Below are 11,830 nucleotides of genomic sequence, written 5' to 3' on the forward strand. Positions count from 1 at the left end.
TCCTGCTGCTATCAGTGGAGCACAGCCAAGAAACCTAACCTACCCACCCCACCTCCAGGAGCTCAATACAGCTCATGAGCTGCTGAACTTACCCACAACATCTCACGTGCCTCTGGCTGAATAGGCAAGGAAGAGAAGAAAGTGAAGAGAGAGAGAGAGAGATTCAACAAAGCCAACAGTGACATTTCACCAACTTCCCCTCAATACAATCTTCTCTGAAATACATGTGTTCTGTTGACCTACCCACCCCACCTCCAGGAGCTCAATACAGCTCATGAGCTGCTGAACTTACCCACAACATCTCACGTGCCTCTGGCTGAATAGGCAAGGAAGAGAAGAAAGTGAAGAGAGAGAGAGAGAGATTCAACAAAGCCAACAGTGACATTTCACCAACTTCCCCTCAATACAATCTTCTCTGAAATACATGTGTTCTGTTGACCTAGGATTTTCCAAGAGTCATAAAACTGATCAGGAAAGTCCACGTGTGAGCTAAGAAAAATGCTGCGTGTTTTAAAAGAAGTATACATTTTAAAAAAATGGAAAAAAAAAAACCACAAATAAGAAAATTTTCTAGACATTATTTTGATCCTGTTTCAGCTTTCACCTCTGTAGCCAAGCCTTCTACAGACAGCAGACTCTCAACGATGAAGTACAAATGTGAAGCAAATTTCCACAAGCACAGCCTATCTTAAAAATGTCCCTTTTAAAAAAAAAAATAAAGTAATAATTTGTATTTTCTGGAGATGAAAGATAAGAACACAGACTTTGCTGGCAGCAGTCAGGGCATTCTCCACTAACTGGTCAGACCTGCCCCAAGGATAACTTCTTGCTCATGTGAACACTGAGACTAATTGAGCTGCTAGCATAAAGTAAAGACTACTCGCATGAATACATTTGCATAATCGAATCCCAAGTTGTTTTTTCCCTCCCAAGGTCACAGACCTGGTAAACATCACTTGATCTTCTCATACTTTCTGGCTGTGATTTCTAATTTAAAAAGTTAAGCAAGAAAATAAGTAAATCCAGTCTTACTCCCTCTGAGCCCTGCAATCCCTTGTCTTCTATAAAACCCAATCACGTTGAAGACCCTCCTTCTTCTGCAGTCTCTAGAAGTACCCAGCTGTAACTCCCCAAGGTTTTTGGGGGACAAGTACTTCCAAAGGCAGAGAGCTGATAAAACCCACACCCAAGGTGAACCAGCACCCACTACTGCTCCCCCAAGGGAAAGCGAGGAAGCAAGCGGAAAGCAAACCACCACAGCCTTACAGGACTCACCTATCTGCTTGTCAGCAAAAGCCACCCAGAACTGTAAGCTCAGCTGCATCCTATCCACGGGTTTACAGTTGGAGATGTTTACCCAGAAGTTGTGATACATATTTCTGGGCTCAGGCAGCAGCTCATCCTCTCGGCGCACAGTTTCCTCTGCCCCCAGCGTCTCCTCCTTGATGTTCACGTAGGCACGGCCCGTCTCGCAGGAGATGCCCATGCGGTCCTTGGAGAACCCCAGGCGGGCAACTTGCTTGCTGGGCACGTTGACGTACCAGGATACGGAGACATAAGGAGGCAGACCAGACAGCCAGTTTGGAGTCTCCAAGTAAACTTTAGATTTTGGATTTGGACTCACGGTGAAAATGCACTCATCTGTAGGAAAGGAAAGGAAAAAAAAGAATGAAAACTTAGTTTTGATACTTTATTTTCTTAAAACTTTCTCTTTCAACGCGTAAAAATATCTGTTTTTTCATCTCTGTAACAAAAAAGCATCACTTATACCTATGACCAGCAACTACAGTCACCTACATCTCAGTACAACTCACATATCATCCCTTCCACATCAGTAATTATCTCAATTAGCATATCTGCAGAATTTCCCACAAACAATTACCTGCCACATGAGTACAGTTTCTTCCTTCTTCCAGGAATAAACCATCTCATTGATTCAGATACAGATTGATCCTAGCAATGGCTTTAGGACTAGACTGTAAACAATTGAACTCTTATTTCTATTTACTCCTATGTGCTCTAACGGGCATACTGAGAGATCCACCACTGTGCAACAAAGTAGTACAAATCACTACCTTACCTTTAATATGCGGCACAAAAGACATTTTCAGATCCTGATGGTTAGAATCATTGAGGAATCCTTTACCAAATGTTTTTAAGGATATGGTGACATTATTCCTCATCTGAATCTTTTCAATGGACCCACCAGGACAGAATATGCCAAGATCCAACTGCGTCTCTGGGGTGGCACTAACGATGCTGTAACTGTAGCTTGTGTTGCACCTCTGCTCTGGGAGGTGTTGCTGAAGTTTCAAGGATGGAGACATAATTCCTATGTTGATCAGATCCGAAGCCAAGAGCTTCCAACTGAACTTATGTAGTTGAATTGGCAATTGGGTAACAGCTTTGGGCACCACAAGGGAATAGATTCTCTTTTGACACCGCTGAAGATTGATACAACCTGCAACCACAAAAACAAGTCCCAAGGGTTGCATTTCTCTTGCAGAGGAAATATCTAGGGAGAGCAAGTTCTCTTCTGTACCAGAGTACACATACACACACGGAGTATTGCCAGTTTTGTCTTACAGGCCCATATAAGCATCTACCCGAAAAAATATCCTCTCTTAGTAACCTTTACCCAGACATGAATAATTTGTACTTAAAGAGCTTTCCTTAGAAGGGTGCAGGACACCAAAGAAACTAACAGGCACAAACATACTCAATCTCTCACTAAAGATACTACTTTTCCACTTGTCACTTGCTGACCGGGACACGGTTGCAGGCTAGCCAAGGTCCAGATACATACTTTAAGACTGTCTCTACTGGTAGTAGAAATTTGGGAATTTGGGAAAATCCTACACCAAGTGGACATGCAAGTGGCTCAAGATGAATTCCTGGCGGCCGTCTTGGTCCCGCATTCTCATAGGAAGATTTATGGCTTTCCTGCTCTGTTTCCATATTTTGCTGTTTTCAGCGAGAAGATTCTTGGGTGCCTTCTGTCCTGTCCCTTCCAGGAACAGCTACACAGTTTCTATTTTTAAAGGCAGAACGATAGAGCGAAAAACAAGGTTGTCTCCAGATTCCTTGTACCCCTCCCCCAGCTGGCTGAAGCCTGGTTTCCATCCTCACTCTGACTTAAACCCCAAGCGAGAGAGGAAGCCTGGCTGATCCTTAGGAAGCAACATTAAACCACTTTTGTCATACTTATGACTTTTTCAGCTGTGATCCTCAGACGGGACAAGTCCTTGCACACGAAGGAGATCTTGTAGGTGGTACCAGACACCAGAGTCAAGACGCGGTCGCAGGTGCGCGGATCCTTGCAGATCAGGCATATCGGGTCAGACACAAATGGGACAGTGTTGGGCCACCCTTCGAAGTGTATCGTGACAGTCATATTCCACTCCTTGCTCAGGTCGACCAAATGGGTGACGTCTGCAACAAAAAACACATCCCAGAGCAATCACTGGCAGGAAGTGTGGTGTGAAGCAGAACTGCCTCCATCTCACCCTGTGAGATGAGGCGTTAGTGCTATTTCACCATTAGCTAAGAAAACATTAATTTACTTCTTTCCATAAGTGTAACATGAAGTTGGGCAGTATCATATCACTCTTCTAATGTAAAGGCTTGAGGCCTTCCACACACAAACCCCACTTCCCTACCACTTCAGCTACAACAAGGTAGCATTTACACTAGCACCTTTAGAACAGGTTAGGCCAGGACATAAGGAGCTCAGTCAACTATGTTAGATTTGTTTTCCCTAAGAGGTTTCTCTTAAAGTTACTTTTAAAGTCAGCTCTACTGATCACAGAATGGTTGACTGGAAAAAGGTTCTTCATTCTCAGATTTCTTACTAATTGCTAGATTCCCACCTCAGCTCACTTTTTATTGGCTTCAGTTTTCTGGAGCCATGCTGAAGAAAATTGTCAAAAAAAAGTAACTCAGCACATCTGGTTGTCTGAAGTCAGTTAAAGATTAAGCTAATTTAAATGCAAGTACCAATACAGCTCAAAAGAGAAAAAGTTGCCAAGTACTACACTCCAGCAGAAGCTCTGGCAGTCTTTATGAAGGTTGCTGGAGCCTTCAAAGATGCTTCTCAGAAGTCTTTTCTGTTTGGCAGATAAAATCATATAGAGATGCCGCAAATTATCCAAGTCTGTCACCACACCAGTGGGAAGGCTGAGGATCACAGCTTGCTAGGCTGCTTGGTTTCCCTCAACTGTATGACTGAAATACCATGCTGCCCTTACATTTAATTGCCCAAAAGCAAAGTTCTTCTAGAAATCTTTTCTGACTAGCTGTAAAAAGCAAACCTGAGAGCTGGTACAGTTCACCCAGACACATAAAAAGGCAAGAGATCAGGCAGAAATCTCCAAGTCACTGCCACAACCAAGCACAGAACCCAGATTGTCTACTGCAGTCTTACTCATTCTTCAGAAGTTTGGGGGATTTTTTGTCTGTTTGGGTTTGGGGTTTTTTGTATGTTCGTTGCTTGGTTGGTTTTTTTGTGGCAGCTAAACACTGGGAGGGTTAGATCAAGAAATGATTTTGATTGGAAAGAGCTATCTTTTCCTCTTAATTAATGAAAAACATTGCAGACAGTTGTGGAATACTCAAATGTTTGTGAAGCTTTGAGAATATGCAGATACCACTGCATTTTTAATAAAGAGTCATACAACGGTTTGGATTGAAAGGGACCTTAAAGATCATCTAGTTCCAAGCCCTCTGCCACAAGCAGGGACACTGCCCACTATATCAGGTTGCTCAGAGCCCCATCCAACCTGAACATCCAAGCCTTGAACATTTCCAGATTCATGTTAGACTTGCACACCACAGATAGCTTTTTTTTTTTTTGCTTTCTGGGTTTTTTTAAATTCAAGTTTCAGTACTGTCCTGAGGGCTGAATTTGAGTCTTTGATAGAACTTGCATAACTACAAAATTCCTCATGAAATCCTATAAAACCCCTAGAGAAACTACTGTTGTCTCTTAAATCCCAATGCTTTATTACTTGCATTTCATTCCATTAAATGACAACCTCTTATTTTATTTTTATGTGATTAGCACCTTGTCTACTGGCCATAAATTCTAAATTAAAATTCCTCTTTGCTTTCCAAAGTAGAAGAGAGATAAAACTGATTAACTGAATACAATGTTTTCACTCTGTCTGGCTTCCAAGGTGCAACACACAATAAATGTGAGCAAACATGATTTGCTTGACAACAGAGGATTTGCTGCTCAGGAATGGAGCAAGACTAGACAAAGAACTGAGGATTACAGGGGTGAGATGTTACAGAACCTTTCTGGATACGTGACTTAAAGGCACAGGCCATTCAGACTTCATTCTTTCTGACCTTCCTTACAAAGCCTGTCAGCAGCTCCTGCTGCAGTAGAGTCCAAAGTACGGACTTCCCTCCACCTGCTCCTCTGAAGCGAAGGCACCTTGAACTATCAGCCTCCACTATGAGCTGAGATTAAAGCTAAGAAGCCAGAGGATAATGCACTTATTTCACAGTTTGTTACCTAGCCAGGCCTTTTTTTTCTTAGTTTGTTTTTTTGTTGTTTTTTTTTGTGTGTGTGTGTGTGTGGTTTTTTTGATAGATGGTTAAGCCTGATTGAATTTGGGCCAAGAAAAGAGAAAAAACAATTTTTTTTCTTAGTGTAGCAACAAGCAAGAAACCTAAAGAACATCCAAATGTGCAGGGGATATTATAATTGGACATATTCCATGTCTAGTGTGACTTATTCACACTAGATGATGTTCAGGTTGCTCTAGCAAGCCAAAAACACCTCAGAGGAAGGAAGAAAGTAAAGAAAGAAATGCATATCGATGCCATTAGTAGTATGAAGATCATTTTACACCTCCAGTTTCACCAGTTCATGCTATGGATCCTGACCAGCCACGATAATAGGTTTCATCTACCTAAATCCGACTGCTTTATGCATACAGGAGAAACCTAGGCTTACATTTTTTAAATTATCTTTAAAACATTGAATCTTATAGCTGAAAATAAAACTGTCTGAACAATCTTGAACTTGACTTTTTTACTGGAGATCAGGCAGTGGACACGTGAGCCCAGCCAATTCCAATCAAGCATTTATGGTCCTTGCCCAATAGCGGGATGGGGCTGCAGAGAGAACAGAGCTGGAAGGAAAAGCCACCTGGTGCTCAGCTTTGTATAATGTGCCAGAACTGATACCACAGGTGTTAAATTAATTTTTCAATTACACAATGCAGGTGCTGGAAAAGAAAAGGAATTCTCCACTCACGAGCTACAGAGTAAAATCCATGATGGAGCTCTATATTCTGCTGCAAATTACAAATTGCAGCATCACTGTCTGCCTTGCTGTAACAACTGCTGGTGGCACCCAGGGAGGCAAAACAGGCTGCAGTGTTGCTTGGCAACCCACCCCCTCAAACTCTAGGAGTATCCAAAGTTCAAGAAAAATGACAAAGCACATCACTGATCTTCCTCGTGGTGCTCAAGCCGAGGAAGCAAAAGCAAGGGCAGGGATGGGCAGGTACTTACTCTCATCAATCTGCGGATGCTGAACAACCACTTGGAAGAGCAAGCGGAGGATGCCTGGGTTCTGAGCGTCCTGATCACAGCCCTGCAGGGACAGGTTGAAACTGCCAGCAATATTGGCAGGCTGGCTGTCAGTCAGCTTGAACACCTCTGGGTTGCTGAGGGAGCCGGGGAGGTAGTACTCCACTCTCTCCTCTTTCCTTTCGCAGTTGGAGAGGCTGTAGTTGTGGAAAAAGACACTTGCTCTCATGTTGGAAGGAATCACAAACTGCCACGTCATGAGCTCATCTTCTGGAAAGCCCAGTGGGTAGTTTGGGGACATCAGGGTGACTGAAGACTCTCCCTTCAAAATGGATTCAATAATGCATAACCCTAAAACACAGGGGCAGGGGGGGAAACATACGAAAGAAGTTGCAAGTAAAGAAGACACACTGGCACACGTAGCACCCCATTAGCAAAGCATTCTTATTTTGACAGTGAGATCATCCACTCCAGCTACAGGTTAGGTTATTACAAAACCTCCAGAGTAAAACATATACTCAAGTTGATGCGTTTGTCTTCAAATTATAGAAAAGGTAAGGGTTACATTCATGTTGTACTTAGTGGGTTCACCTGTGAAGAATGTGGACAGCCTTTACCTCTTGGAAAGGAAATATGCTAGTTCCTACTTCTACTCCTGGATTTACAAGAGCAAACATGCAACCTGATAATTGCTTCTGCTTCAGTGTGTTTCAGGAAACAAAAGATGCGAGCTTTAATACCAGCACTGAGCTCTCCATCCAAAAACCTCCCAGATCTAACAAAGGCACTCCAGCAAAGAGCCTCAAGTACGCATGATAAAACATGAATGTGAACCATGGAGACTATGTAAGACATTTCATGCTTGGATGACTCCTGACAGCATCAAATTGGGTAGACAGAGATTACAGCCCTGCTCTAGGACTCCAGCAACCATGTGCAGCTGCAAGGAGTGCCAGGAGTTAGAAAAACTCATGTTCTAGAAGCCTGAAACTGAACCGGGTCCCTTCTGTAACTGTTGGCAGAGTTCAAGCGGAGAGCAAGAACATCTCTCAAAGAGGACTCGTCACGAGATTGCAAATTAAACCACTGATTGCTATATAGCATTCCAGGTATTAAAAAGATTATTACACTATTGTTTATGCTACTGTGCAGGTTGAAACAAATAGCTGTATTTATGCAGCTTTGTGTGCCTTCCAGGAACTGCTCCTCCTTTTCCCATCTTGCTCTCCTGAAGAGAAGCAGCAATTTGAGACTCTTGCAAGTTAAGGTAGCTTTAGTTAAAAATAAACCAACCAAACTACACACTGCAACCAGCAAACAACTCTCTTGGCTCATTCTAGTCTCACCTCGCTGAAGCAACAGAGTGAGTGTGCTTAAGTTTTAGGAAGTTTAAACATATTGAAAACTAGTATGGTGCCCCAAAAGCAGCAACACAACAGTTTTCATAATTGTTCAATCAGCTAAGATATTTTGACCCCAGAAGAGCTACCAACCTAAAAAAAAAAAGACAAACAGCTTTTAGAAAACAGTAAGACAACAGAAATTAGGGATAACACACTGAAACTCAAATCACCTGAGAAGAAAGGTTTAAAGAACTGTCCCACAATCTGCACAAGGTGATGACAAGTGAGGAAACACTACTCCACACTTACGTTTAATGGAAGCCCTGTTAGCTATGCTGAAGCCTGAGGTGGTGAGAGGTGAGTCCCAAGGGAGGTGCAGAGACATGATGACTCCTCCCAGCAGCTTGACGCCAGACACTGAGCCATTCCTGCAGAAGGTTCCAATGTTGACTGTGGCCTTGTCAATACAGCTGTTGATGTTGTAGCTAGTGAAATCTGGGCACATCTCTCCTGGTTCAATCTGCCTTAGCCACGGGGTAGAAAATCTCAGTTCAAGTCCAGCCTTTGTACTCGCCTTCACATCCCAGATGAAAGTCCTGTTAAGGCGAGGTAGCCCTGGTGGGTACAGATGAACATCTCCAAAGGGACAGGGGCCTGACACACAGTCTAAATGCAGAGAGAGAACAGCCATGATACACTCTGGAAAGCACTCAAGTAAACAAGGAATTTGATACTTTCCTCTTCATTGCTGTTTTCACAGTTCTTAGGTTGAATTTAACTTCCCTTCTACAGGCATTAAAAGACACTCCTATAACACGGTCACATGCAGGAGTCCCAGGCCATAGAGTAGACAGGATTAACCTGCTTTAGCTAGGCTGACTAATAGAGGGGATTAAATGTCTCTACTATTCCTGCCTTGTTTGCTGAAGAATTTAGAAAGTACTTAGTGAATAGGGTAGAGGGCTGAATGGGCAAAAGGGAGAAACACAATGTCAGGAGAGCTGGAAATCACGGATCTAGAGAACCGATTCTATCCCACCTCTCTGAGAGTTCCTGGCAAATCATTCATTCATCTTTACATTTTCCACTGCTTGCTATGAACTTTACTTTCGTTTCCCTGGTGCCCTGATAAACAAGCTGGGCCCCATATTTCACAGAAGTGGTGAGCAAGAACAGCTGCCACTGCAGGATTCTGGGAAGAACTTAGAAAACTTTTCTCTGGAAAACCCAAATGAGTGGTTTTTCAAGCAAAACACTAAATATAAGCATACTTTAATCTATGTGAAGGCTCCAACTTAGAAGAAGAAATATCACAACTGCATCTTATAAATATATCATTAACATAACATTACTCTTTGCATGAATCATGAAAGAAACTCCTAAATGTGCAAAGAACTGTCCTTGAACACTACCCCAGTGAAGTCTGGGATCTTGTTGAGAAGTAGCAGGTTTGTGCTATTAAGGAGTATGTTAATGACATACACCAGGTGTAACATCTAAAGAAAACAAAGCTTTAGTTGCAACATTTCCAAATGTTCAGTTTCTTTACTTCTATAATGATCACCAAACACAAAAAAACACATGCATGTCTACAATGTTTCTGTTACTCTTACAGACACCATCAAGATGTTCAACAAATAATGTTGGTAATATATCATTATCAGTGCTCAAGACGTTTTTCATAGGACAGATAATTTGATGATGGGCTTATAAACTGTGGAAAAAGGGAAGGCAGCAAGGAATTGATGCAACAAACTACCATTTAACTGTTTCCAGCACAGCAATGTTGATATTAATTCTGCTAGCCATAACACAGGCTTCTTTAACTCGCACAGTTTCAGTAATCTAAGGTTATTTATCAGTATTCAAAATTTTCTCCTTACACAAGATGACAGGGGACACCTTAATACAGTAACAGGAAAAAATGGCACATGGTTTTACTGGAGGAAAGTTATCACTGGGGGAAAAATTTAAAAACTGTATCTTACCAATATTTTTCTGAACTTCCATGATGAAATACTTCTCTGGAGTACTACAAGTGAAGGTAAAAGTCACATTATCCCCAGGCTTTATCTTGAGTTCAGTCCTGGTGGAGTACTTAACATGAATGAAACACCTTGGTGAGAAACCATGTCTCTGTTTAATCGTAACGATAACGTTGTCCACTGTACGAAGAGAGACCGTAAAGGAAGCTAAGGGGAAAAAAAAGATGTTCTGTACTAGCATGTATGAATATCACCACCCTCTCCACACATCCCCACAGATGCTACATTGTCAAAACAAAGATTTGCATCCAAGTTCTCAAAAGTCTCTGGTGCTGGAGCTGCAGAAAATGCCTCAGTTCTTCCAGCCCAGCACAAGACAATACAGAAATATACTTGCTGCATGTGCCCAGAGAGATGTATACATGGAATCTGTGTAGGGCCAGTTCTGCTCCAGGTCACCTTCATCAGCGTTATTTATTTCACACTTAAAAAATGGTTCAGCTATTCCTTTCAAATTTCTGTTGTCCCAATTTTGGGTTCCAGTCTGTTATGCCCTTCATAGGGCCTGTTTCCTTTCTGAATGCACCCATGAAGTTGTGACTCAATCAGTGAAGATTATTTGGCAGTCAAACAACCAAGCGAGCCTTAATTGCACCTGATGGTAATAGGAGAATTTCTGGGTATGCCTCAAAAATTACTGCAGACAGGACAAGGTACTCCAGTGACTCCAAAAGCACAAACCAACAAAAATGTAAGAGTTTCAGCTATTCCGAATTATTAACGCGGCCTTAGCTACTGCACAGTTTGTTTTATAGTATGAGAAAGCTTTCCAGTCCTCAAGACAAGAAACAAACAAGCAAGAAATATTTTCCTACACATGACAGGGTTGGCTGATAGATACATGTGGTCATGACCCTCTCTTACCCTCCCCAACTTTTACAACTGATTCCTTGAAGGTACGGGGCATCCATGCAATGCCCCTCAGCAGCACAGAAGGCATATGTGACCTGGAATTGACTGTGTGTGCTTGGATACCTCCTCTCCATCCCTGTCACATCCATCATAGACTTAACAGCTTTTGGGGAATTTATAAAAGCCTCAATCTCCACATATTTCACGCCATCTTCAAGCACTAACAAATGAAGGAGCAGTTCTCGCAGAAACTGGTTGTTGAATAATCTTCTCATATTGGACAGATTGCAGTTTATCAACAAATGGACCAGACCTGAGTGTCTTCTAAAAACATACATAGAATACAAGTCACCAAGGAGCATCAGCTGGACATTCAAGATAACTAGAAAAGTTATTAGCATCAGTTTGATGCTTAGCAAACACTGAACCCAGTCCTGGCTGAAGGGAGTAAAGTTTGCTTTGAAGGCAACCATATCCCAGTCTCAGGTGAAAGTCTGAGGACATGTCAGTTGGTAAGTTTTCTGCCATATGTTGTCACTACTCTCCCTTCCTATGTCAGTGTAGGAAAGATAAAAATCACAGTGTCTCCAACACTTGTGCCTTTTGTGTTTATGGGGAAAAAAAATAAATATGTATATAAAAAACTCCAAGAGATCTAGAAATAAGGCTATCCTAAATTCTGTTCAAAAAGGTCTGTTCCTTGAGTGGCATATCATCCATGGTTGCATGACAAACCTCTGCCCACAGGCCAGGCTGGGAATCCTCTTGCTCATTAACCTCAGTAGAGATTTACCCTAATGAACCCACCAGCCTGACACCCTGGGAGAGCCCCTGCAGCCATTCTCATTGCCAGGCAGGGTGTCAAGAAAGGTGTGAGAGAACAGCTGGCTCAGAAATGCCACCATCCCTTGAGCACCTCAACATCCAGCCTGGTCCATGCCAGCTGCTGCCACCGTGACAGTGATAAGGAGGCTGGCCCAAGAACAAAGGCTCACCTGGTGAGCACTGCAGGGCTGAGCACACCTTGGGAACCCACAATGGGCAGAG

The 11,830-nt window shown here is 42.5% G+C and overlaps 1 protein-coding gene across 1 annotated transcript in view; it reads right to left on the reverse strand.

The window, feature by feature from the left end:
- Window positions 1-10,838, reverse strand: part of CDCP1 (CUB domain containing protein 1) — a 13,341-nt gene extending 2,503 nt beyond the window's left edge. Inside the window, exons 1-7 of the mRNA XM_009994113.1 lie at window positions 10,796-10,838; window positions 9,875-10,078; window positions 8,196-8,552; window positions 6,526-6,894; window positions 3,205-3,432; window positions 2,081-2,461; window positions 1,276-1,641 (exon numbers count right to left, since the gene is read on the reverse strand). Coding sequence (XP_009992415.1) covers window positions 1,276-1,641; window positions 2,081-2,461; window positions 3,205-3,432; window positions 6,526-6,894; window positions 8,196-8,552; window positions 9,875-10,078; window positions 10,796-10,838 — 1,948 coding nt within the window. The remainder of the gene's footprint in view (window positions 1-1,275; window positions 1,642-2,080; window positions 2,462-3,204; window positions 3,433-6,525; window positions 6,895-8,195; window positions 8,553-9,874; window positions 10,079-10,795) is intronic.
- Between the last annotated feature and the right edge of the window lie 992 nt (window positions 10,839-11,830).

This window comes from Chaetura pelagica, unplaced genomic scaffold (genome assembly GCF_000747805.2).
Source record: "Chaetura pelagica isolate M959 unplaced genomic scaffold, ChaPel_1.0 scaffold642, whole genome shotgun sequence".
Classification (NCBI taxonomy): domain Eukaryota; kingdom Metazoa; phylum Chordata; class Aves; order Apodiformes; family Apodidae; genus Chaetura; species Chaetura pelagica.